This window comes from Somniosus microcephalus, chromosome 16, assembly GCF_052327205.1.
Source record: "Somniosus microcephalus isolate GS21.2 chromosome 16, FLI_Smic_1.0, whole genome shotgun sequence".
Classification (NCBI taxonomy): Eukaryota; Metazoa; Chordata; class Chondrichthyes; order Squaliformes; family Somniosidae; genus Somniosus; species Somniosus microcephalus.
The window spans coordinates 45,945,326-45,973,203 of record NC_141002.1 but is presented as its reverse complement, the minus strand read 5'-3'; the positions used below and the strand labels follow the sequence as shown (position 1 = coordinate 45,973,203).

At 43.9% G+C, this 27,878-nt stretch overlaps 1 protein-coding gene and 1 long non-coding RNA gene across 7 annotated transcripts in view; one reads left to right on the top strand and one right to left on the bottom strand.

Annotated features, from left to right (window-relative positions):
• The window catches only part of dcp1b (decapping mRNA 1B), a 144,209-nt gene that overhangs the window by 76,996 nt on the left and 39,335 nt on the right, over positions 1-27,878 (top strand). Inside the window, exon 1 of one of the 6 annotated variants that reach the window (XM_086008917.1) lies at positions 8,721-8,745. The exons of the other annotated variants lie outside the window; for them this stretch is intronic. Coding sequence (XP_085865043.1) covers positions 8,736-8,745 — 10 coding nt within the window. The 5' untranslated portion in view covers positions 8,721-8,735. Of the gene's footprint in view, positions 1-8,720; positions 8,746-27,878 lie in introns of those variants that run through there. 6 annotated transcript variants of the gene reach the window in all.
• Positions 14,919-19,365, bottom strand: LOC147106119 (uncharacterized). Its single transcript, XR_015081369.1, has 2 exons — positions 18,942-19,365; positions 14,919-15,728 (listed from the first exon to the last, which is right to left on the bottom strand). It is a non-coding gene; the product is annotated as an uncharacterized LOC147106119 (long non-coding RNA).

Here is a 27,878-nt window from a genome sequence, read left to right as displayed (position 1 = left end):
TCTGCAAACTTTGATATGTTACACTCGGTCCCCTCCTCCAAATCGTTAATATAGATTGTAAAGAGTTGGGGACCCAGCACTGACCCCTGTGGAACACCACTAGTTACTGATTGCCATTCTGAGAATGAACCATTTATCCCAACTCTCTGCCTTCTGTTAGATAGCCAATCCTCTATCCATGCCAGAATATTACCCCCAATCCCGTGATTTTTTATCTTAAGCAATAATCTTTTGTGTGGCACCTTGTCAAATGCCTTTTGGAAGTCTAAATACACTACGTCCACTGGTTCCCCTTTATCCACCCTATATGTTACTTCCTCAAAGAACTCCAGCAAATTTGTCAAACATGACTTCCCCTTCATAACACCATGCTGACTTTGTCCTATTAAATTATGATTATCCAAATGTCCTGTTACTGTCTCCTTAATAATGGACTCCAATATTTTACCTACCACAGATGTTAGGCTAACCGGTCTATAGTTTCCAGCCTTCTGTCTACTGCCCTTTTTAAATAAGGGCGTTACATTAGCAGTTTTCCAGTCTGCCAGCAATGTCAACTTTTCCTGTACCCCTATAGGTTGGGGGAAGAGAAAATTACTGAGGAGTTGGATTGTTAAAGCTGATCATCTTTGTAATGTAGCACACGTGATTCAGTGCACTTACCATGGAATTCAGTTCTGAGTCACATTTTGAAATTTGTTGTCTTTTAAAGTGGGAGTTTCACTTTAAATGGGCACATCGAGTTTACTGTACAGTTAGTGGCATGTTTGGGCATGGAAGGTTGTAACTTCAGTATTTTTCGTTTAAAGAAAAAGAATAATTCAGTACTGTAGTATACAGCATGTTGGTGTATCAGCATAATCTACTACAGAATTTCAGGATTAACAACTGTAGTGATGTCCTGATCTCATTCATGGGGTGGGGGGAAGTAGAGTGGTGGTTGTGAAAAATGGAAAATAAAAGGTCAGGTCAACCTGAAATTCATTCAGGCACTTCCTAATGGGATTGAGTAATGGTGGGGGCTGGAAGAATGACTCACATTTATGCAGCAACTTATCATAGTACAAGAAGTTCTTGCATGTTTATAATCGATGAACTCTAACTCCTGAAAGCTCTCATCAAAGTGAATCTAATCGAATGGTTAAACTTTTTGAGAAATAAGTAGTGCATGGCTGCCATAAACTAATACATTTTGAGAGGAAAAACAAGAAATGGGAGTATACACTCAATGGAAAGACGCTGAAGAATGTAGATCCAACAGTAAGACCTAAGGGTTGAAATTAATAATTCCCTGCTAGTGCATGTAGTTAAAGTTATTTAAAAAAAAAAAGACCAGCAGTATTTTGAATTTTAGAAATAGTGGCTTATAGTACAAGAGTGAAGAGACAATGATAAATTTGTACAAAACATTTTTAATGACACAATTAGAATACTCTGCACTTTTGGACATTCCATTAATTTATCAAGAGCATACAATGTAGATTCACCAAGATGGTGGCCAGGGATGAGAAACTATATAGTTATAAGCAGAGACTTAAACAATACTGGGACTATTTCCACTGGAGTTGAGAAGAGCTTTATGATTTTTAAAATTTATGAAGGGCTTTTGTAGAGTGAATGGTGGGGGAATCAGTGACAAGGGGTCATCAGTTTAAAATTGTCACCAAGTGTGAGGTTAGGAGAAATTTCTTCATGCAGAGGGTTATTGTAGCATGGAATGCTTTGCCATATGGGGTGGTTAAGGTAGAGATAATTGCATGTTTTAAGGGCAAGTTTGATCAGTATTTGAACCTGACGAAGATACAGGGCTATGAGGATTAGTTTTAGATTGCTCTTACAATGCGCCAGCACGGACACGGTGGACTGAATGGCACTATGATTCTAACAATGCGCTAAGGCATTTGAATGTTAGAACCTCTACCAATTTTTATTTTAACCTTGCACTGGGATTGCTAACTACAGGAAACTCTCGTTTAAACGGCACCTAAATATCTGGAATTCTCTATTAAACGGCAAAATTCTCGCTCCGAAAACAACACCTCAATAACCGGCAATGTTGTCGAGTCTGAGTCTCCTGCGGTGGCCGAGTTAGTCAGTGGGGGTAATTCTCCCAACTGCCACTACTTGGCTTCTTGGCGTTGTCGGAAGTCAGAACACCTCAAAACCCCTGTAACAAGAGTCTGACTCTCCCGCGCTGCTGGTAGTCTCTTCTGAGCCGCCATTTTACAGGGGTACTGTGTGTCTCCCACGCTGCTGGTAGTCATTGCATTGCATTGCAGAAATCCCAAAAGTTGGTCCAAGCAAAAGGAAGAGAGTGGTGTTAACTTTAAAACAGAAAATCGACATATGCCAACGACAAGAAAGGGGAGAGAAGCGTAGCAACATTATGAATGAATTCAAAATCGGTTCGTCAACAATCTACGACATCAAATCGCAGAAGGATAAGCTGCTCAAGTTTTATTCAAGCTCGGAGACATCTAAGTGTAGAGAAACGGCATACGCTTCGTAAGCCAAAGCTTGAAGAGCTGGATACTGTGCTTTGAGTGGTTTTCTTTTAAGCGTTCAGAGGGTGTGCCACTTTCCGGACCCATGCTAATTGAGAAAGCGAAGGATTTCTACGTAAAGATGGAGCTCACTGACAAGTGTGCTTTCTCCGAGGGATGGCTAACGTGCATCAAGTTACAGCACGGGATACGCGACTCGACATTTCCGGGGAGAAGAAATCAGCTGATCACGACGCCGCAGAAGAATACTGCGATTATTTCAATCAGATTGTGCAGCAACATGATTTGTCGCCAGCACAGATATACAATGCCAATGAAACTGGCTTATTTTGGAGGTTTTTTGCCAGAATCAACGCTTGTTGGGGCTAGTGAGGCTAATGCTTCAGGTTACAAGAAAAATAAAGATCGTGCTAACATGTGCGAACGGGATCACACCGGCTTAAACTTCTTTTCATTGAGAAGTATAAAAATCCCCGTGCATTTAAAAATGTGAGGCACTTACCTGTTGAGTACAAAGCTCAAAGAAATGCTTGGATGGATAAGGAAATCTTTATTGGTTCCATCATATTTTTGTTCCGTCTGTGAGGGAATATTTCCGCAGAATAGGGAAACCTGAAGATAGCAAATGCATTTTATTGCTTGATAATTGTAGAGCCCATCCGCATGAATCCGAGTTGGTTTCGGGAATTATTTTCACCATTTATTTGCCACCAAATGTAACTTCTCTCATACAACCCATGGACCAGGGCGTTATCCAAAATCTCAAGTGTCATTACAAGAAAGACTTCCTATGTAAACTGATAAGCCAAGATGATAATATTCACGCATTTCAGAAGGAATACAATCTTAAAGATGTCATCTTTAATGCTGCATATTCCTGGAACTTGGTGAACGGTCACAGTTTTGAGACAAGCCTGGTGTAAATTGTGGCCTTCTGTAATGTTTGCTGAAGGTTCTTCAGAGGAGGAATTTCATGGGTTCAATGTTCGTCCCAAGATGAGTACAATAATGGAAATGGCTGGCATGGTGAAAAATGTAGACCCAGCAAACCCTCTGCGTCACCTCGGTGAAAGTGATATTGAGCAGTGGGTTGATGCAGATAGAGAAGTTGCTGTTGTGCATATGCTAAGTGGTGATGAAATAATTGAGAATGTTTTGAATCCAAAGAAAGAAAAGGAAAGTGAGATGGAAAGTGAAGAGGATGAGATATCTGAAAAGATTATTTCTTGGGCTAAAGCTGCAGAAGGATTTGCTTTATTCCTCAAATTTGCTGAAAGGCATCATTGCTACTCTGCCCAAGAAGTTATGCACCTTCATATTCTGCATTCCACCTTTCTACAAAGAAGGCAAGAGTCCACTAAGCAAGCAGACATCCGGGACATGTTTAGGAAAGCTTCCAAAAGAGTTGAAACAGTGGAAGTGCCTGAAGAATCTGTTGAAGTGCATGACCCTGATGACCCAGCGGATATGGATATTCCTGATGAACCAGCTGACTTGGAATAAGTGTACAGTCAACTACAGTACTTTATACTGTACTGTACAGTCGTTTGTTTTGTTTTACTGTTAAGTAATTAAAGAGTTATGGATTACCCTCAACTGGCAGTACTGTACTTAATCAAGCATCTTCCACCATCCATTTAACACAACATTCTGTAGGTGAGTACTCAATTACTGTATACTGCACATTTCTTGATTTTTTTAAATTTTTCTTTGTTAAAAATAGCCTCAGTAGATAACCCTCTCCGTCATCCGGAATTTTTGAACAACCGGCACCATCCCGGTCCCGTCGGTGCCGGATACCAAAGAGTTTCCTGTACATTAGATGAAAATGTCTTGCAACAATGCTGGGAACATTTCTATCTTTTGGTTTTTGATGAATTTATTTTAGGTTATTTACCTTCTCATTCCCATTTTTTCTCTCCTAGTGGATTTTTGAGCCAAGCAATTCCTGTTAGGTTTCCACTAATACTAATCCAAATCAACTGCTAGGTAGTACTTGGTACAAGGAAGAAGGGAGAAGGTCTTTGTTGAAAACCCTTGAACTATAGCTTATTCTCCACTCTGTATAAGGAACTTTAAAAACTGTACAACTGGGAATCAAATATTTATTAGAGAGTTAGTGAAGAAAGCTGGTCAGGAAAGAAACTGATGGAATCTGGTAATCCGACTAAAACCAAGTGTTGGATTTTGCACACCTTTTCCAGTCTGTGCTTCACATCGCTACTGTTTGTATAGTGTTGCCCTTTATTTTCCTTCGTAAGTTGTGTCTCTGCTTTGGCAGAGTACTCCTGTAAAATGTCAGTTTGTAAAATTGTAGTTTTTTTTTTTTAAAGCACATTTTGGACATGTCCATGACACTGAACAATGCAGACACCAATTAAAACTGATTGTGGAGGTACAGTTAAGTCTTGTGGAGGCTTGTTCCTTTTCAGATTATAAATAGATTTATAAAAACAGTGCAAGAATTAGACTAGATATGTGGCTCCTGTCTGCTGTCTCCTCTAACCTTTTATAGTCAAAGGAAGCTTTAGCAATGACTGGGATGCATATAGATCAGTCTATGCGACTGACTGTTAAGAGTGTTCTGCCAACACTCTGTGTTCTAACAAACTTTGAGATAAGATAAAATAATTCAATGTGGATGTGAAGCAATTTCATACTAAACAGAGCTGCAGAAAGTGTTGGACTTGAATCTATTTAGTGAGGTTTGAATCAAAGTCTGTTTCAGGACCATGACTGTCTACCCGAATTACTATTCAACTCTGTGTCCAAGTGCCCCAGAAGACTGAGTTCTACTTAGAGTTTTTGTTTTGTATATTGCATATATTCAAAACATTTAGGGAAAAATACAGGCCTTCATAATTCCCTCCCATTTAGCTGTTTTTTTCTACTACTTTATTCCACAACATTAAGTTTTTTTTTTTTTAAGTACTCTAGTTTCACTAACTGGTAAGAAGGCTTTACTTTGTAAGAATGTAAAACTGAACTGTAGTATTAGCTAACTTTTAGGGTATTTGATTTAACCAGATTCAAAAATCATAGAATGAATGAGAGCCAACCCCACCCCCACCCCCATCACTGTTTTGGTAATTCAAATGTTTAAAGGCTGCCCCTCCTACAGTCATGCAATTGTAACAACTGAAGCAGCAAAAGAAAAATACTGCATTAAAATAAAGGCCCCTTTTTGTAAAATTGGGACGTTTTATTATGTTATTTCTGGGCTGAATCCTTTTATGTGCCACTTTTCTCCTACCCCTGGCATTTTTAATGGTAATTTTTAGATGCAAAAAAAGTGTTCAAAACTGTGCGTTACTCATAAATTGACGGTAGCTGGAAACCTTGGGGAGCGTTGTTAAGGTTATTTTCAGTTGTTCTCAGTCGCAAGTTTTTAAAGCTATGACCACAGACAGGTCGGTCCCATTTCCAAGGTACCACATAACAGGAAGAAGTCATGAATGGGAGGCATTCCTTCAGCCAATTTTAAACAGGACATGCTCAACTTCCTCGAGCCTGAAAGCATACGGGGAAACCGTGTAGAGTTCTGCAATAGGCACGGTGAGGGTTTAAATAACCATGGGATTCCGGGGGCTTTACAGGTTCGCTTTGATCGTGTGTTGGGTGACCATCTCTCTAACACTGAGCTCTGAAAAGCAGCTGTTTAAAGAAGTGGTTTTCAAACTCTACTGTGTGAAGCGAAACCCCCTGCAAATACTGGCATGCTCCTGGGGATCCCCTGCAAGTTTTAATACTGTCCTTGGGACCCCCCTATTCATTGATCCCTTGTTCTAATTTCTATGACTGTGTCAGCCACCTAAAGACAAACTGCTGTGGATAAGAAAGAGCCTATGTTTATATAGCCAAAGTGCTTCACAGCCACTGAACAAGCTAAATTACTTTTGAAGTATGGTTCTTGTGCAGGTAAGCGTGGCAGCCAATTTGCGCACAGATAGTAATGACATAAATAACCAGTGTTTGTATGAGAGATGGGTGTTGACCAGGACAGCAGGAGAGCTCACCTGCGCTAAGAATGGTGCTATGGAACCTTTTTCATCCACCTGAACTGTCAGGTGGGCCGTCAGTTTTGACATCTCCTTCTCCCAGTGCTGTACTGAAGTGTCAGCCTAGACAAGGTGTCAGCTGTGACTCAGTGGGTAGCACCCACACCTCTGAGTCAGAAGTTTGTGGGTTCAAGTCCCACTCCAAAGACTTGGGTCCATAATCTAGGCTGACACTTCCAGTACAGTATTGAGGGAGTGCTGCACAGTCAGAGTTGCCATCTTTAGATATGCGTATAGGGTAGGAGGAGGCTCTTGTATAGCATAAGCACCGGCATGGACCTGTTGGGTCGAATGGACTGTTTCTGTGCTGTACATTCTATGTAACTCTATCGTGAAATGTATTTTACAGTCAGAGTGGAGCCTATCTTTTTTTGGAACCAAGTCGAGTACTGAAGCCTTAAATTAATCCAGTTTATTGAGAGTACAGTACAGTATTATGGAGAAACTGGCAGGCCCTGACCCCCAGCAGCACTGCGTGCTGAGCCTTGTGAGGTAGGAGCCCAGGTTGTGGATACTGTAATGAGCTGCCATGTACTAGCTTCAAATAAATTAGAGGTGTTCTCATTCCAGGTTAAAGAGGAATCTAATAAAGGGTTTTCAAGATTATGAACAGTTTTGAGAGGGTAAATAGTGAAAGATTGATTGATGAATTGGTAACAATTGTAATTATTAGTATCAAAGACAAAGTTAGAAATGTTTTCACACATGGTTGTTGTAACATTAGGTGCTTTACCACAAGTGGCTATTGAGATAGGCACGAACATTACTTCGAAGGAAATTGGATAAGTATTTGAAAAGGAATTAATACAATCATATGGGTAAAGGAAATGGGATTAGGATAGTTCCAGTTGAAAGGTTAGCACCATTATATGGCAAAATGGAGCAAATAATCTCCATCACTGCTGATTTTATAGTTCAAGTTAAAGTTAGATTGAAAGGTTAGGGTTCTAGCAGGATGAGCTTTTATGGGCTGCACACCTTTGTTGGGTGCAGGGACTGTTGGGCACCAGGTGAAGGGTGGTGATAACGGGTAGGATTTTAAAAGTTTTTTGTAAGCATTTTCAGATGCAGTAATATAGTTTTTGTAAAGAGCTGTGACCTGTTGGAGATTAAATAAAGCCACTAATGAGGTTTATAAATGAACTGTCAATCTATATTCGTTTATGTTTGGGGGAAAAAAAATAGCAACTCATGGTTTGTTTCATGATTTATGGGACGGTGGGATTGACATTACTGTGTGATGAAAGGAAAGGTGAATAATATGAAGCATCATAGACCAAAAACATTTTTTCACCATACTTCAACTTCCGCCACCCCATCACCTTTGGATTTGATAGTTATGACTGCTGCAGTCGTAGAATTCATGAGGCTTGAGGCTACGTTTATTCCTGATGTGACAAAGTGCCAGTATTCTGTTTAATGAGCCACAATGGTGTTGGATGACTACGTTGTACCTCTGCATATTTTTATATTTAGGTGTCAGCCATGGCTCAGTGATGGCACTCTTGCTTCTGAGTCAGAAGGTTCTGAGTTGCAGTCCCATTCCAGAGCCTTGAGCACAAAATCTAGGCTGACACTCCAGTTCATAGAGTGCTGCACTGTCGGAGGTGCCATCCTTTGGGTGAGATGTTTAAACCGAGGCCCCATCTGCCCTCTTGGGTGAGCATAAAAGATCCCATGGCACTATTTCAAAGAAGAGCAGGGGAGTCCTCCCCAGTGTCCTGGCCAATATTTATCCCTCAACCAACATTACTAAAAAAACGGATTATTTGGTCGTTATCTCATTGCTTTAGTGGGACTGTTCTGTGTGCAAATTGGCTGCCGCGTTTCCAATATTACAACAGTGACTACACTTTTAAAAAGTACTTAATTGGCTATAAAAGCGCTTTGGGATGTCCTGAGGTCATGAAAGATAAATGCAAGTCTTTTTAAATTCCATGTGTACTGTGACAGAAGCCAATAACCTGACAGATCATCGATAAAAATACTTCATTTTTGTCGTGGCATATTTCTCTTGATCTTTGTGTGTACACACAATACATTGCAGCAAAGCACTTTGACACATGCTCTTAGCTAAGTAAGCTCTGTTTGAGGGGGTGTTTTAGCTACCAGTCTAACATAGCTTACTCTTCTGTTTCCATAGGCCTTCTAGAAGAACAAGATACAGATCCCAATGCCACCCAGTAAGCCAGCATCTCTCAGCACTCTGGGTCCCTCACTTCACCAGCTGCAAGCACTAACACAAATGTATTTCCCGCCCCCCCCCCCCCCCCAGGATGTTTGGTTTGGGCTAGATTCACTAGGCAATACACGTGAGTGTGGAAGTGTATGTAGTGGTGAGTTTGGAGGAGTTGGAACCTGGCAGCCAGAGGGCCAGCTCGCATCCTTCCTCAACTGGAATCCGGACCCCATGGGGCTTATATTTTGAAGAATGATTTATTTGAGCACTGTTGTTTTCTTAGGGGATGTGCTAAGCACCATAGATGGTCTGTTGGAAACTCTGGAGGAATCCACTACCAACATCTGTGCGGCCATGTGTAACCATTTTACTGCAGTACAGCATGGAATGTGTGGCAAATCCAGGCCATCTCTAACAGAGCCTTCAGTGCCAGATGTCCTGAGCTCCATTGGGGGTATCTTTGTGAATGCTTAGACTTTGCTGTAGTGGTCTTGAGCTTCATTCTCTAAGCGGCTGTCTTCTCCAAATTCATAATGTTGGGGATCAGATGGAGAGAGCCATTGTGGAGGTTGCCCAGAGGTTTGTTCCCATGCAAATCCCTAGACTTACTGACTGACTGACCCCACCAACTGGGGTATGGCTGGCATAGACATGGATGAGATTGCTGCTTGTCAAGGCAGTGCCATATTTGACTCCTCCAGCACAAATGAAAGTGGCAGAAAACATGAAGGAGTAGGCAGCTACAGGAAACTTTGTGATATCCGGCACCGACGGGACCGAGCTGTTGCCGATCTATCAAAACTGCCAGACATACAAAGTTAATGTTGAAGCATACGGAGGTTTTCATCTCCGTATCTGACAACAAACACTGTTGCTTAGCAACAGCTTCTAAACAGTCGGCTGCAGCTGCAAGCGTCTCTAGCTGAAGCTGTTGCTATAGCTACAGACCTTGCAGTGCCTGACTGGGGGGAAAAAAAGCAATGAGAACTAAAAAAACTTATAGAAAACGGCTCCTGATTTTTGCCGTTAGATCGAGTATTCCGGACATATAACCTCCGGATAAACCAAAGTTTCCTGTACTACATTATTAGATGTGGTACGAGCAATTGTAGGATGGCAAAGAGTCAGAGGATCTCAACAGACCGCTACTGATGCCCAGCAGCCAGTCACGTCATTTACCTCTGCTACTGAAGTTGTACCTAGAAGGAGTACAAGATTAGGCTCCACAGCACACCAAATATGCATGGTCATTGTGGTGTATGTGCCTTAAAGGCACATACACCATAATTGCTCTTAAAGATCCCCAGGTGTGCGTAATGCCGGTAATTGCCACTTGGGCTATATAAGCCTGTGTATTGTGTATATCCTTTAGAAACCCCCCCCCCCCCCCCCCCCCCCAGACTTGCTTAGTAAATACCTATGAACCAACTCCTGTCTTCAGTGTCTTTATCTACACACTGACACTACAGTGGCGACGAAGTGGAAATGGGCTTACCTGCAATTCGGCAGCACCTCAAGGACATCGATTCCTCCAGCGTCCAGAAGACTCAAGGAAGTAAGAGAAACTGTGGTTTCACCAGCTGGCCAAGCTGGTGACAGGTACTGCGCTAATCCTTCCTGGGCGTCAGGCTGGAGCTCCAGCGGCGGGCTCTACAGCTGACACAGGCAGCGAAATCGGAGGCAAGCAATAACGGACTGGGAGGGTGCACTCGAGAGACGGCCGGCGCGGCAAGCAGGTCAGCGTTTAGACCTCCGTCGGGAACGAGTCTCCAACAGTGAATAAACGGAAACCACAGTAAAACAGCGTTGTTATCGGTAGCAGCGGCGGGAAAGCGCGGGAAGCGCCATATCGTTGCTACAGAGAGAGGAAAAAAAAGCGCGGGAAGCGCCATATCTTTTCTGAAATGCCTAAATCTGGTAATATTGAGGCTTTTGATGGCGAAATAGAAGATTGGACCACATACGTGGAAAGAGTAGAGGTTTATTGCACTGCAAATGGAATAACAGATGAAAAAAAAGCTTCAGTACTTCTGAACTTAATGGGCGCGAAGACATACGGGCTGTTACGAAATTTAATCACTCCAGCCAAACCAAAGGACAAGACTTCTAAAGAAATTGTTGATACCCTGCAGGAGCATTTAAACCCAACACCGCTGCTGATAGCGGAACGATTCAAGTTCTTCAAGAGAAATCAACACAAGAATGAAAGTAACGCTGATTACCTAACCGAATTAAGAAAGCTATCAAAGTACTGCCAATTCGGAGCAGGACTATCGGATTATCTTCGAGACAAATTTGTTTGCGGTCTCTTAAGTGAAGGAACACAAAAAAGACTGCTTTCTGAAAAAGATTTAACATTGGACAAAGCTTTCAGTATGGCTGTATCATACGAAGCAGCAGCAAAAGGAGCTGCAGAGATACAACAAGAGACACAGGACTTCGGCACCCATAAAATGACACAGGAGTTCGGAAGATGTTATCGCTGCGGCAGATCCACCCATAACCAGAGGGACTGCTGGTTCAAGGGCAAAGCATGCAGGCAATGTGGTAAGATTGGACACATTGCACGGGTATGCCAATCTGGACAAAATAAATCCACTGACAGAAAACAAAAAATCAATAAAGAAAAGTACAGGAAGGTACAAATGATGGCGGACAGTAGCTCCGAAGACCAGAATAGCGATAGCGACTCCGGAAACAAGAGACTAAGCTGTCTCAAATTACATAATGTACTTGCCAAAGAGGATTACCAAACCATTTGGGTTACCCTCACAATAGCAGGGTCCCCAGTTAAAATGGAGCTAGATACAGGATCAGCTCTAACCGTAATAAATCGACGAGATTACGAGAGGCTATTTTCGCATATACCTCTAAAAGACACATCCATTATCTTAAAAACATATACGGGGCAGAAAGTCTACCCCAAAGGAAAAATAAGGGTGCCTGTGGTATACAACGGCAAAGAAATACAAAAGTTGTATTTATACATTCTACAAGATGGTGGTCCACCGTTGTTGGGACGTGAATGGATAAGGAAGATACGTTTAGACTGGCACTCCATTCAGGCACTGACGGTGACCAGTAAGGAAAAAAACAATGATGACATCATACCTGAACGATTAAAAGACATCTTGGCCAACGCCAAAGAAGTGTTTCAAGAGAAACTAGGAACCTTGAAAGGCATCACCGCCTCAATAAAAGTGGAAGATACAGCAATTCCAAAATTTTTTAAGGCAAGACCGGTGCCATACGCAATACGTCCGGCAGTCGAGGCAGAGCTGAAGAATTTGGAAAAGGCAGGCGTATTATCCAAAATAGATTGGAGCGAATGGGCAACACCCATCGTTCCAGTCATGAAAAAAACATTGAAAAATAACTCTGAGGAACAGAAAAAAATTCGCATTTGTGGGGACTTTAAGGTGACTGTAAACCCGGTCCTTCACACGGTACAGTATCCTCTTCCGAGGATAGAAGATATTTTCGCCTCACTATCCGGAGGGAAACGTTTCACAAAAATTGACTTGGCACAGGCATATCTACAGATGGAGGTTGAGGAGACCTCTAAAAAGTATCTCACAATAAACACACACAAAGGCCTGTACCAGTACAATCGACTGGTTTTTGGAATAGCATCAGCTCCAGCTATCTGGCAAAGAGCTATGGAGCAAGTCCTGCAAGGGATTCCGGAGACTCAATGCTACCTAGACGACATCCTTATAACAGGAGAAAACGACAACGAGCACCTTGCCAATTTGGAGCAGGTGCTCACTAGGCTGAAAGAACGGGGCCTACGAGCAAATCGCCCCAAGTGCGAATTTTTCCAAAATCAGATATCATATTGTGGCCACATAATTAATAAGGAAGGGTTGCATAAGTCACCTGAAAAAATTGAAGCAGTTATAAAAGCCCCAGCACCTGAAAATGTTTCACAATTGAGGTCATTCCTGGGATTAATAAATTACTATCATAAATTTTTACCGAACTTATCAACTATTCTACACCCTCTTAATGATCTTCTACAGACAGGAGTGATTTGGAAATGGAACGAAGACTGTAAACGTGCCTTCCATAAATGCAAAGACTTAATCACATCCGAGAAAATTTTGGCTCATTACAACCCATCACTACCAATCAGACTGGCGTGCGATGCATCCCCTTACGGCATAGGAGCGGTATTGTCCCATAGATTCCCTGATGGCTCGGCACGGCCGATAGCTTTTGCATCACGCTCATTGAACTCAGCTGAGCGTAACTATGCCCAGATAGACAGGGAAGCACTCAGCCTGGTATGGGGAGTGAAGAAATTCAACCATTACCTACACGGACAAAAATTTACCTTGCTGACTGACCATCAACCCCTCATCTCCATATTCAACCCTAAAAAAGGTGTCCCCATTATGACGGCACAAAGACTACAGAGGTGGTCCCTTTTTCTAGGAGCGCACCAATACAACATTGAATACAAAGGGTCAAAACAGCATGGGAATGCTGACGGTTTATCACGCCTACCGTTGCCAACGATAGAAGAGGCACCTACAGTAGACCCAGTAGAGATATTCCACTCTACCATAGTGGAATGTCTACCGGTGACAAATTCTGCCATTGAAAGGGAGACAAGAAATGACCCTACTCTCTCATGGGTCCACGATTTAACAGTGAAGGGATGGCCAGCACATGGCGAACCACTGTTGCCAGCATTCTCGCAAAGAAGAGAACAGCTGTCAGTGTGCCGAGGAACCTTGATGTGTGGATCCAGAGTGGTGATTCCACCCAAACTCCAGGATAAAGTGCTAAAGGAGCTTCACGAGGGGCATCTGGGTGGAGTGAAAATGAAGAACCTAGCTAGGGCGTTTGTATGGAGACATCGAAGACATGACCAAGAGCTGCCTAGGATGCCAGAAGGTCCAAAATGCTCCACCACAGGCCCCTCTACATCCATGGGAGTGGCCCTCATCTCCCTGGCAAAGGGTGCACATCGACTTTGCTGGTCCATTTATGGACTCAATGTTCTTAATCGCAGTTGATGCACGCTCCAAGTGGCCGGAGGTAATAAAGATGTCCTCCACCACCACGGAAAAAACCATCACAGTATTAAGGACCATATTTGCCAGGAATGGGCTGCTGGAGCAGATACGTTCTGATAATGGACCGCAATTTGTGTCCGAAGAATTCAGAAAGTTCTTAAAGAACAATGGGGTAAAGCACTACACGTCCGCCCCATACCATCCCGCCACCAATGGATTGGCTGAAAGGTTTGTCCAGACCTTCAAGAAGGCCATCAAGGCCATGGGTAATGAAGACATAAAACTTCAGCACAAGGTGGATAACTTCTTATTTGCATATAGGAATGCAACGCATATGGTTACTAACCAAACTCCCGCCATGATGTTCTACAATAGAAACCTAAGATGCCGGCTGGATTTGGTCAAGCCCAACATCCGAAGGGACGTGGAGAACCGGCAGTTTCAGGGCACGAATGAAAGGCCAACTAGGGTCTTCCAGATAGGCCAACCGGTTTTGGCCCGGGACTACCGTACCGAGAAATGGCAGCCTGGAACTATCTGCACGCGATTAGGACCACTGGTGTATACCGTGGACATCGGAGACAGCATAATAAGGCGCCATGCTGACCAAATCATCAAGTCATCCGAAAAGGGACAACCTACACCATCACTCTATACATCTAACGATGAAGTAGAGATACCCATATCTACCTCCGATCCGGTGATACTGGAGCCCGATGAACCCGACACTGGCCTTCAAGCCGAATCAGCCTTGCCAGAAGAACCTACTACACCACCAGAAACTACTACACCCCCGAGGCGTTATCCGGACCGAGTCAGGAAGCCTCCTGAGAGACTAACTTATAATTAATTAATACAGCAATGTATATTATTTTGCATATAACATGTAATTAATAATTACTTAAAATATGATGTACTAGTTAGCTAGAAGGGGAGGAATTGTGGTGTATGTGCCTTTTAAGAGCCCCAGGTGTGCGTAATGCCGGTAATTGCCACTTGGGCTATATAAGCCTGTGTATTGTGTATATCCTTTAGAAACCCCCCCCCCCCCCCCCCCCCCCCAGACTTGCTTAGTAAATACCTATGAACCAACTCCTGTCTTCAGTGTCTTTATCTACACACTGACACTACAGTCATCAAGGGAAGTTGGCTGTTAAATTTTTTTGCACTTTATTTTGAGCAGGTCCATCAAGTTTTCTTTGGATGGTATAGAATAAAATGTTAGCATTTGAAATGAAGGGGATCCATAGTAATGGTCATTATGGAGATCAGTGTAACGGTAGGTGTATTTGATTCCTGCATAATGCACATGTGGAGAGGACTGTTAACTTGTTGGGGAAATGTCGCACTTAGTTTAAAATCTTTAGTGAAAGTCTGCTGTATGTCTTGCTGCCTGCCAATGTGGTTCAGCAGGCTTCTGGCTCGTTCTCATCGTCTTACTTTGCTGTTGGATGTGGTGGGTCTCCTCCTCTGCCGTCTTCATGATTGTACCTCTGGATGACAGTGTTGCGGAAAATGCAGCAGACTGCAATGGTCTTGGAGACCTGGGCTGGTCTGTATTAAAAGAAGCTCCTGATGTCTCCAATTATCTGAAGCACTGCTTCAAAATGCATATAGTACTTTTGACGATCCTGATGATTGCATGGGCCTCATTGTATTTTTAATGTTCTATTCGTGGCTACTTCGTAGTGTCTAGAGCCAGAGGGTAGCATGAAGACATCCTTGAACTATTCTTTCTTCATCAGTTAAACTTGGCAAGAGAATTGCCTTAAAATGAAGATATCCTGCCTGCTCGCTGGGAAGCAGGCATTCACTTGCATGATTTTATTTTGATGATCACTGACCATCTGTATATTGAAGTGGAAGCCCTTGTTCATGTAGACCATGTTACTGTGTGTAGGCCACATGGATGCCTTTTAATGATGCAAAAAAAAATCCAGTGCCTTCATTGTGCTGCTGGTTTCTAATGGGGAAAGAGATGTGTTTTAGTAAAGGCATAGCACTTGATCAGTAAACCTGCTTGATCCACCCATGAACTGCTGATTGACTGATGTTGCTGTTCTTTTCTATGGTTTCTTGAAATGACTCTGAGGCATACAAGTTCACTGTTTGTGGTGGAGTTTACCTGCAGGCAGTGTTGAGCTGACAGCATACTTTGGTATTCACTGCTTCCATAGCAAAATGTGCTTATGAAGGCAGTTTCCTTGGACCTTTGCAGGTGGGTGTGCCTGGGTCTGCATACACACACCTGTGTGGTTAAGAGCAGGCAAGTGTAAGCAAATCTGCCTCATATCCTTTCTTTCATCCTCTTCTTCCTCTTCAAAAAAACACAAAAAGAAAGGAATATCCTTTGGAATACCACTTTTGAACTTTTAATTGTAGTAAAGAAAAATTGCTGCCAGAGTTCTTGGATGGAAACATCCAAACAAAAATGCCAAAAATATTAACACTGAAAAATTCAGCATTCTCAAACCCAAAGGCAAAGATTACTTCATGTGCTGGAATTTATACAGCCGATTTCCCCTTCAAATACTGACTTCTTGTCAATCCAGTAACATGCCGGCCTCTCACCCCTGCTTTATATGGGTCAAATGAGCACATAGCACATTCTTCACAAAACCTGCTCGTTTGCATGTGATTTTAATTGACTATAATATTAAAATGAAACACGTGTCCATTTTGGGGTGAAAGCTTTAAAGCTGATCAGAAGATGTTATGTTGCACAATGGATGGAGATCCAATGGGATAGATCTCCACCCAATATTCTGACCATTGAGCATCCATTCTAATCTGATGCTGGTTTCTAATGCTGTGCTTTATATTGAGTCCATGGTAACTGGAAAATTTATCCCCAAATGAATTAGTACTACATAATTTAATTCTTTGATACCTCATGTTTGTGCTAGTACGCTGCTCTTTTTTCCAACTGTTGCCTTATTATTCCTAATAATAGATCAGTACACTGTTGGTTAAATTTAATAACATTTAAATATGTAATGTGTTTGAAAATTGGGGGCTAGCAACTTCTCTAAGTGTAGCCAGATCAGTCATAAAAATCTATAGTCTGCTATATTTTGCACCTGCCATTTCCAGGATCATTATGTAACATAGTATTTAAATATGACAGATTCATAAACCCCACGGTTTATTACGGATGGTGGGCTTTGCCGCAAACTGATTTTGAGTGAGATTGAATTTGATTTGAATTCTGCATTGTGCTTTTTATTGTGAGCCCATGCACATTGAGAGCTGGGTTGAAACTGCCCAAACTCAATTTACATATGACCCTTACAAATAAGTGAAAGATCACAGTAGTGAAAGGATAATGTTCTAGGACATTGTGCCACCCCGACCTTTGGATTTATTTATCTTGTGGTACACAGTGGATTGCTGTTTGAAATGTGCAAAGGCGAGGAAAGTTAGAGTTTGGACTGGGTAATGCATTTTCCATGACAAATTGGTTAAAAATATTTGTGGGAACAAATAAAAAAACTTCCACAAAGTTGCTTAATGCATACATGGATGTTAAGCAGTTATCTAACTGCAGTGATTACTGTTGAATTTTGAAGACCGTGGTGTTTGCCATTAGGTGGGGGTGATTTGAGTGATGGGGGATTGTTTTAGACAGAGAAAAGTGGCAACTTGGTGTTGAGACTGAAACTGATGGAACGTGCTAGAAGATTATACATTTTGATCTGATCAAGTTCAATTGTTTCCATTTTGTTCTCTGCACATGTATATGTATGAATGCTGGGTGAGGACAGGAATGGGCTCAACTGTGATGTCCTCTGCAGTCAGCTAGAATGCTGCCATTTATCACTGATATTCATACATGAGTGATAGCCACTTAGGCAAGGTTATGGAGGGTGAGTACAGCCATTGGAACTGAATTTAAATAAGGGAGCCAATGCCTTCAAATGGGGAGGGAAAACAAAATAAGTTTATGGATCTGATCTATATAACTTATCTAAGGAACAGTACACATGCAGAAGTCTATAGAACTTAGAATGTCCTTCATTTTGTTGACTTTGACAATTGAGGTGTTGGCTCAATGGGAACACTCTTGCACTAAGTCAGAAGGTTGTGGGTTCAAGCCCCATGCAGAGACTCGAGCACATAGGCTAGCAGCTCAGTGCAGTACTGAGGGAGTGCTGTCCTGTCGGCGTGCTGTCTTTTGGATGAGACATTAAATTGAGGCCCCGTCTGTTCTCTAGATGGGTGTAAAAGATCCCCCGGCTCTATTCGAATTAGAGCGAGCAGTTCTCCCAGTGTCTTGGCCAACATTTATCCCTCAACCAACACCTAAAAACAGATGATCTGATCCTTTATTTCATTGCTGTTTGGCTGCCGTGTTTCCTACATTATAACAGTAACTACATTTCAAAAGTACTTAATTGGCTGTAAAACAATTTGAGACGCCCTGAGGTTGTGATACGCATTATATAAATGTAAGCTCATTCTTTTTCTTTCTTGATTCTGTGCTATTAAATTTTGGTTCCAATTGTTCTAGATTACATAAAGTAAAATGAATACACACATAAAACAGAGACCACTGTGTGTAGTTGCAAGTTCTTATTCAGTTCTTAAACAGATTTGTTAAACAAAGATAAAAAGAGATTTTGAAGTATACTTTGAATGACCTGATGCAGCATTGCACTGAGATTAATGTTTTGCTTGCATCATATAAATTTTGTGACCTACAGTGAAGAGTGGCTTGGTAAAAATATTCGTTACATCCTCAATTTTTTGAGGAAATTGAGATAAATCTGGTCATATTTATGTCTTCCTGTTAAGAATTTACTGTAACTGTTAACTGAGGTAAATTATAACTGCCAGGCTTGCTGTACATTTCTTACTGTCTGTCTGCAAATACAGTCCTAGTATTGGACGTAGTTTATTTTATAAAAATGTTATTTGAATTTTATTTTTGTAAAATTATCATATCTATAGTATGTTTCTGTCATTGATGAGGAAAAATAGGAATGGGGAATATCAGCATTCAGGTACATTTAAAGCCTGATGATATAAATTTGATCACTGACAGGGGAGAAATTGCAATTAGGACATCTTTGAATTTTGCACCCAAATCTAAATTGCAATTTTTAAAACAATTTTTTTTACATTATGTTGTAAATTGTGGGTTACACAAGTACAAAGACTTGTGAGAAAATCTTACCTCCCGGACACGTGTAGAAACAGTTCAACTGGGTCTCCTTTACGGTTATGCCTTTGTATTTGGTATCCATTGCTTGTAGTGGTTGGGTAGACAACTGTGTAGAAGCTTTTTGATGAACAACTGCTTGAAACATTTTACTTTCCAAGGCGATGATTCTATCTTCATTGAAAATACAATCTAACTCAGTGACAATTAGTAGTACCTTAAATCAATGTCTGAAGGTGTTCAAGAGTTATTTATTCAGAGTTTAGCCCAACAAAGCACATGCTGGGTGAGCATACTTGTTAATTGCTGTTTCTGATGCATTCCTTCAAAGAGTGAGAGGTGAAGGAGGATGGTGGCTATATACGCTGTCGTCCTCCACTCCAGAGAATTACATTGTGGCATGCACCTCTGCAGCACAGCTGACGTTTTGATATGGAGCCCTCATCCCATTAAGAGGAAGCAAAGATAAAAGCTTCAGCAATGCCTGAATTACAAGCCAGCTAAGATTGTAAAATTCCCCAAGAATTCATGTCATGATCTTGTGATGAACAGTTAAAGCATTCCCTGCATTTCTAGTCCAGCTATGTGTGGGGGCAGGGGGAGAGAGAGAGAGAAGAAATGTGCATAAACTCAAACAAATAATTAGTAAATTATCTTCTCGAGCCTTATAGAACAAACACTTCTAAAGTATTTTTTGTACAATTCTGAGGGAAGTACAGTATGAAGAAAGCAGGTATCAGTCTATATCCTGTATAACTGTTCAGTATATGTTTTTGGTAGTTTTGTTTTATGGAGCAAGCCATTAAATAATGTGTGTTGCATTAGAGCAGAATACTAAGGGTTGTAAAAGGGTTCTTTGTGTAGATATTCTATTGGAGAGAATGCCAGAAATCATATATTTTTGAAGAGCTGATATAATTCAGATTTTTATTTTACATGACATATCAGCTTGGCTCAGTGATTGCACTTGCACCTGAATCAGAAGGTTGTGGGTTCAGGATTTGACATTTAACTGTTCATCACAAGATCATGACATGAATTCTTAGAGAATTTTATAATCTTAGCTGACCAAAAACAAATCACCAACAAGAGAGAGCCTGACCACTCCCCTTGACATTCAGTGGCATTACCATCACCGAGTCCCTCACCACCAACATCTTGGGGTCACCATTGACCTGAACTGAACTGGACCAGCCACATAAATGGTGTTGCTACTGGAGGTCAGAGGTTGGGTATTCTGCGGTGAATGGCTCACCTCTTGACTCCCCAAACCCCCTCCACCACCAACAAGGCACAAGTCAGGAGTGTGGTGGAATACTCTTCGTTTGCTTGGATGGGCCCAGCTGTAACATCACTAAAGAAGCTTGACATTATCCAGAACAAAGCAGTCCAGTTGATCGGCATTTCATCCACTGGCCTAAACAGCCTGGCGTATCATGGCAGCAATGTGTACTGTCTACAGGATGCATTGCACCAACTCGAGGCTTCTTCAGCAGCAACCCCCAAATCCTTGACCTCCACCACCGAGAAGGCAAGGGCAGTAGGTGCATGGGAACATCATCTCTTCAAAGTCACACACCATCCTGACTTGGACATATATCACTGTTTCATATATATATTCTAGATTACACATTTATTTTAACGCCCATGCCCTTTATTCATGTCTACAATTATATAAAAAAATCTTAAAATCTACATTTTCATATTTTTCAGCTTTTTAAAATTTAAATTTCTATATCATTTCTTTAGTATTTATTTTGCTTTCATCTCTTACCCAAATATTGTTTTTATTCCTAACAATGCCCAAAAAAGTGTGACTGCATTAAGATCTTTTGGTTATCAAACAATGTTACATCAGTTATGCACAACACCAAAGGATTCATGTCTGGAAAGAAAACACTTTTTAAAAAAAAAAAAAACCTGCAGGGGGGTATCTTTTACCTGGTTTACGGTAATTTACCTTCCTTTACCTGGTTTACAGTAATTTACCTGGTCAAGCAGCCCTTTTTTCCACTGCACTGAGACCAATACCAAACCGGTTTTGAATCGCTAAACCCACCCTTCCAGTTCTGACTGGAGGAACTTATAATTAATTGATGCGCTATCAATTCTAATAAAAGGCTGGGCAGAGTTCAGAACGACAGGCTTTTATTAACTACTGAATTGCACTTTAGACAGATCAGGACTATGCCTCTAGTGGACGACCGAATGCCAGGAGCTGCCATGCGGCCGCTCTTATACTCGGTAGCCCAGGGGCGGAGTCAGCTGAGGCATAGTCAGGCACAACAGTGAAACAAGAGTGAACGACAACAACAACAACAACAACAGTGAACACAGTGAACTACAGTGGTTTACCACATTCACCCCTCGTTTAAAATTAAGTCCGGCGGGGTGAAGTGTATCAAAAGTTCGAGTAGGCGAGTCTGTCGGGCGGCCTCGTTTGCCGTCGAGATCTTCGTGGCGACGGTTGCGATGGTACAGCTTCCCACGACGCGTCTTGAGCGGGGTTCAGCACCGGCGTATCGTCCCCTTTGGTGTTGGGTGGGCGAGTGGACTCCGGCTGGTCCTGGGGGCGCGGCATGCCGTCTACTGGGGTGGAATGGACAGGGGTGAGAATTGGGTCTACTGAATTTTGGGCCGTGTCGGAGGGGGTCGTGGTGGGGGGCAATGGTGGCGGGTCAGTGGACCCCGAGGGTGCCAGATCTCTAATGGAGACTGTATCCTCCCGCCCGTCCGGGTATGCCACGTAGGCGTACTGGGGGTTGGCATGGAGGAGGTGAACCTTCTCTACCAGGGGAGCCGTTTTGTGGGACCTTGCATGCTTCCTCAGCAGGACGGGCCCTGGGGACGTCAGCCAGTGTGGTAGTGAGTTACCGGATGTGGACCTCCGGGGAAAAACAAACATTCGCTCATGGGGGGTTGCGTTGGTGGCTGTACACAGCAGTGACCGGATGGAGTGGAGCGCATCGGGTAGGACATCCTGCCAACGGGAGGTCGGAAGGCCCCTAGATTTTAAGGCTAGGAGGGCCGCCTTCCAGACCGTCGCGTTCTCTCTTTCAACCTGTCCGTTCCCCCGGGGGTTGTAGCTGGTGGTCCGGCTTGAGGCAATACCTCTCATGAGCAGGTACTGACGGAGTTCGTCGCTCATGAAGGACGAGCCCCGGTCGCTATGAATATAGCTGGGAAAACCGAACAGAGCAAAGAGGTTGTGCAGGCATTTAATGACCGTAGCGGTGGTCATGTCCGGGCAGGGGATGGCAAAAGGGAAACTGGAGTACTCATCAACTATGTTGAGGAAGTACACATTGCGGTCAGAGGAGGGGAGGGGCCCTTTAAAGTCGATACTCAGGCGCTCAAAAGGGCGGGTGGCCTTGATCAGGTTTGCTCTGTCAGGCCTCTGCACTCTGCACAGACTGGGCAGCTCCTGGTCATGGTCCTGACCTCCTCGATGGAGTAAGGCAGGTTGCGGCCCTTAATGAAATGGAAGAACCTGGTGACCCCCGGGTGGCAGAGGTCGTTGTGGAGGCCCCGTAGTCTATCGATCTGCGCGGTGGCGCATGTGCCTCGCGATAGAGCGTCTGAGGGTTCGTTGAGTTTCCCTGGCCGGTACAAGATGTCGTAATTGTAGGTGGAAAGTTCGATTCTCCACCTCAAAATCTTGTCATTTTTGATTTTACCCCTCTGCTTGTTGTTGAACATGAAAGCAACTGAACGCTGGTCAGTAAGCAGGGTAAATCGTTTTCCAGCCAGGTAGTGCTGCCAGTGGCGCACCGCCTCCACAATGGCCTGGGCCTCTTTTTCCACAGAGGAGTGTCTGAGTTCGGAGCCCTGGAGGGTTCGTGAAAAGAAGGCCACGGGTCTTCCCGCCTGGTTAAGGGTAGCGGCCAGGGCAAAGTCGGATGCATCGCTCTCCACCTGGAAGGGGATGGACTCGTCTACCGAGTGCATGGTGGCCTTGGCAATGTCATCTTTTATACGGTGAAAGGCTAAGCGGGCCTCCGCCGTCAGGGGGAAGGAAGTGGACTTGATAAGTGGACGGGCTTTGTCCGCATAATGAGGGACCCACTGGGCGTAATAGGAAAAGAAGCCCAGGCACCTTTTGAGGGCCTTGAGACAGTGGGGCAGGGGAAGTTCCATCAACGGGCGCATCCGGTCAGGGTCAGGACTGATGACTCCGTGTTTCACCACGCAACCAAGGATAGCGAGGCGGGCTGTGCGGAATATGCACTTTTCCTTGTTGTACGTGAGGTTTAGGAGTTGGGCCGTGCGGAGGAACTTATCAAGATTGGCGTCATGGTCCTGCAGGTCATGGCCGCAGATGGTCACGACGTCCAGGTAGGGAAACGTGGCCTGTAACGCATTCTCGTCGACCATCCGGTCCATCTCCCTCTGGAAGACGGAGACACCGTTGGTGACGCCAAAAGGAACCCTGAGGAAGTGAAAAAGGCGGCCGTTTGCCTCGAAAGCTGTGTACTGGCGGTCCTCAGGGCGGATAGGGATTTGGTGGTATGCTGCCTTGAGGTCAATGGTCGAGAAAACGCGGTATTGCGCTATCTTATTAACCATGTCGGCTATGCGGGGGAGGGGGTATGCGTCCAACTGGGTGTACTTGTTGATAGTCTGGCTGTAGTCGATGACTAGGCGCTGCTTGTTGCCAGTCTTAACGACTACCACCTGGGCTCGCCAGGGGCTGGTACTATCCTCAATAATCCCCTCTTTCAGGAGCCGCGTCACCTCAGATCTTATGAAGGATCTGTCCCCGGTGCTGTATCGCCTGCTCTTTGTGGCGATAGGCTTGCAGTCGCGGGTGAGGTTGGCGAACGGGGGGGGGGGGGTGTGATTTTGAGGGTGGAGAGACTACAGGTGGGGCGCGGCGGGCAGTTTAAAAACTGCTGGTTGCAGACAGTGAGCGGGGGAAGAGGTCCACCGTATGTCAAGGTGACACTCTTAAAGTGACAATGAAAGTCCAACCCCAGTAGAATGGCAGCGCAGAGATGTGGCAGGACGAATAGCTTTACACTTTTATATACGGAGCCCTTCACCGAGAGGGTCACTACGCAGTAGCCGCCGACGTCTGCTGAGTGGGATTTCGAGGCCATGGAGATCCGATGGCGCGTTGGCCGGACCGAGAGGGAATAGCGCCGTACTGTATCAGGGTGTATGAAGCTCTCCGTGCTCCCGGTATCAAAAAGGCAAGTTGTGGCGCAGCCATTTACCTGGATGTCCATCGTGGACCTGGCTAGCTGGTGGGGTCTGGATTGATCCAGCGTGATGGAGGCCGCTGTGGAGTCGGTAGCGTCGCTGTAGAACCCCGGTGAGGCGGCGGTGGGTGAGTCGGGGGCCCGTTGGCAGAATGGCGGACAAGATGGCGGCGTCGGAGAGGAAGGACAAAATGGCGGCGCCCATGACGATCCCGATCCCCACGAGGCTGGAGGGAGGCAAGATGGCCGCTCCCACGAATCGCACGCGGCGCTGCTGGAGGTAGGGGTCTTCTGACTTCTGCAGACGCCAGCGTAGTGTCCCTTCTTACCGCAGGCAGAGCAGACCGCGTTTTTCGCCGGGCAGCGCGCCCTGGGGTGTTTGGTTTGGCCACAGAAATAACATTTCTGGCTCGGGCGGGACATCGTTGCAGCAGTTGAGGCCAGGGCCCGTGGCGGCGCCGCGTCCCAAGGTGGCGGCGGCTGCGGCATCCTTGAGGCGGCGGCGCGGTCCGGGGAGTAGGCCTCCATGTTCCGGTGGGCTACGTCCAACGAGAGGGTGAGTGAAATCGCCGCCTTCAGGTCGAGCTCGCTACTTTCCAGCAGTCGCTGCCGTGTGTGAGTGGACCCGAGGCCCGCCACGAGGGCGTCCCGGATGAGCTCCTCCGTATGTTCCATGGCTGTTACTTGCTTGCATTCGCAGGCTCGGCCGAGTTCCTTCAGCGCCTGTATGTATGCTTCTGTGGGTTCCCCGGGCTGTTGTTTGCGAGACCCCAGGAGATGTCTTGCGTAAACATAGTTGACCGGGCGTGCGTATTGCTCCTTCAAGATGTCGATAGCCTCCTGGTAGCTCGTAGCGTCCCGGATAAGGGCAAAAGCTCGGTGGTTTACTTTAGAGTTCAGCACCCTGAGCTTGTCGGCATCGGCGGCGACGGTCTCGCCGGATGCAGTCAGAAAGGACTCAAAACAGTGCAGCCAGTGCGAGAACTTAGCAGTCGAGTCCGGTTCTTGCGGGTCGAGTTCCAGGCACTTGATCTTAAGAATCTGCAGCATCGTTTTTTTTTTTTTTTTCAGTAGTTAATAAAATTGATGCGCTATCAATTCTAATAAAAGGCTGGGCAGAGTTCAGAACGACAGGCTTTTATTAACTACTGAATTGCACTTCAGACAGATCAGGACTATGCCTCTAGTGGACGACCGAATGCCAGGAGCTGCCATGCGGCCGCTCTTATACTCGGTAGCCCAGGGGCGGAGTCAGCTGAGGCATAGTCAGGCACAACAGTGAAACAAGAGTGAACGACAACAACAACAACAGTGAACACAGTGAACTACAGTGGTTTACCACATTAATGATATATTAAAACGGACAAAATGGTCTGGATGCGAGAAAATCAAACTTTATTAACTAAAGAAAACGACACCACACGATCAAAGTAATAAAGAAACTACACCACACGATCAATGTAAAATTGCTTAACGGGAAGGCAGATGGCAAAAATGAGGGATAAATGGCTGCAATGTAAGTCTTACAATCTTAGCAATTTCCCTTAAATTACCACCCCTCTAACTCCTTACTAGATTGCCTTGCTGAGGAGTCAGAAACCTGCTCACCTATGGTCCAAAGAGAGAGAAGAGCTCACCTGCAGTCCAAGGAACATAAGAGAGAGAGATGCTTCTGAGAAGCTATCTTTATATCCTGTGAGCTCCTGCTGTTTTGGCGCTGAAAAGGTCTGTGTGCAAATTCGCGCCGAACAGTTCGAATACACAAGAGAAAGGCCATGATTGGCTGATTCAAACGGGCTATTTCCCAGTGGCCAAACTGCTCCCATTGTCTGGAATGGGTTTCGAATAAAGCTTCGGGTGGTTTGAATGTGTCTTCATTCTGGGGCCGAAATGTTCCCGCCCACACCCGGAGTTCATCTGGCTAAAACAAAAGGGACCCAACTGCCCTATTGTCTGAGTAATGGGTGATTCAAACCCATTCATTCATTTTCTTAGTCAAAAAAAAAGTCTCTTCCGTAGTTTAGGTGTGTCTCAATTGTGTGCTGGGCTTTGAATGGAGTTGGATTACTATGTAAACAGAAGCCCTTTGTCCTGCGGTCACCGAAACTGCAGTCTCAAGTGGATAATCCCTTATGTCAACATCCTGCAGCAGTTTCTGTAAACAAACGTTGCCTCTGAAGGGAAGGGAAACTCCCTTTTTTTGATTGACAGAATCTGACTGCCACTGCTTGATCCTCTCACTTTTCACAGACCTCCACGAGCTGCTTCTAAGCCTCTTTATCCTTGGCCATGCTTTTCTGACGGCCATTTTTTGTCCCTTTGCACTTTACACAGTTCAAAACTCGAGTACATTTAAAAAAAAAAAATGTGCTGTCTTAAAGTGTGCGAATTTTTCCCCGAAGTTCCTCGATTCCGGTGTCCACGTGCTGCCCAACTCAACGCAGCCTTTTGCGGTTCTGGGTATGTTTAAAACATTGTCCAACCCAGAGGCTATTTCCACGATGTAGATTAATATTTCCCGATCTTCGGGGACTGAGGGTTTTTTTGCGAACCCCTACAAACCCTACTTAACTTATTCAATCACTGTAAATCAGTGGATCTTTAATATGTTCTATCTTACATGAATAAAACAGTACTCAAGTTTCAATTTTGAATCATACAATTTTTCAGATCAAGGTTGGGAAATCATTTTAAGAAATACACTCACTTCCCTACCTTGGGCATGATCAGGCCGTGACACCTGACCTTGAGGCCCCTGTGCAGTCACAGAAGCCATATTTCTGGCTGTTGCTGGGACCTATTAAAAGTAGTTTTAGCACTTCCAAAATTATTATTTTGGTGCTTTTTGGGGTAAGTATGCAGCATCTTAAGAGTATTCAGCACAGTTCAAAAGGAGTTCTACAGATATCAAACCAAAATTGGGATGGATCAGCTGTGACTTGCACTTCTGCACAATAATTCCCAACAATTATGCTGTTTATAATCCTGTTCATATAAACCATTTTGAAATGAAAATGTTTAGACAGAAAATCTGCTGTTGGTGCAGATTTTTCATTGTATTAATGGTGCTTAGGCAAGTTAGGAATCCAGCCTAAAGTGAAGCTGTGAAAACAGATAGATACCGGCAGCTGTTTAAAAATAAAATTAATTCTCTAAAAAATTGGGTCCGTGGCATATTGATATTCCTGAAGACTGGTTTCTTGTTGGAGCATATGCTATCTAACCAATCTGATTATTCATAATTTCTATCAAGCATGTCTGTTTTTACATTCCTGCAGTAATTGGGAAATAGTCCAAATGTGATTTCAGTGGCTGTCTCTACACAGCTAAATCTAACATACTGATGTATAAATCCTTAGTGCCTAGATTATTAGATATGGTATAGATTAGTTAGTTTATTCCACTTCGAAGTAAGCCTGTTGCCGTTTTCGCTCGTGTGTTATATACATTTTTGTTAAGTTGTGGAGTAAACTATCCCACTAGAGATTGAAGAACTTGGAGCATAACCAGAGGGCCCTCTCCTACTTTCCTGTGTGCCTTTAGTGCTTCAAAACATTTCTGCTGCTTGAAATTAATGATAGTGTGCTGGTCTTTGTCAAGCAAATTTAGTAACAAACTAGAGAGGCTGAAGCACGTGTAGGCTTTTTGATAAACTACTCCAGCAAATCCCTGTGTACCTATAAAGGTTCAGTAAGTACTGTTACTGGTGGAGGAATGATTTCTTTTTAACTGCAAGCTAGTTAATTGTGCC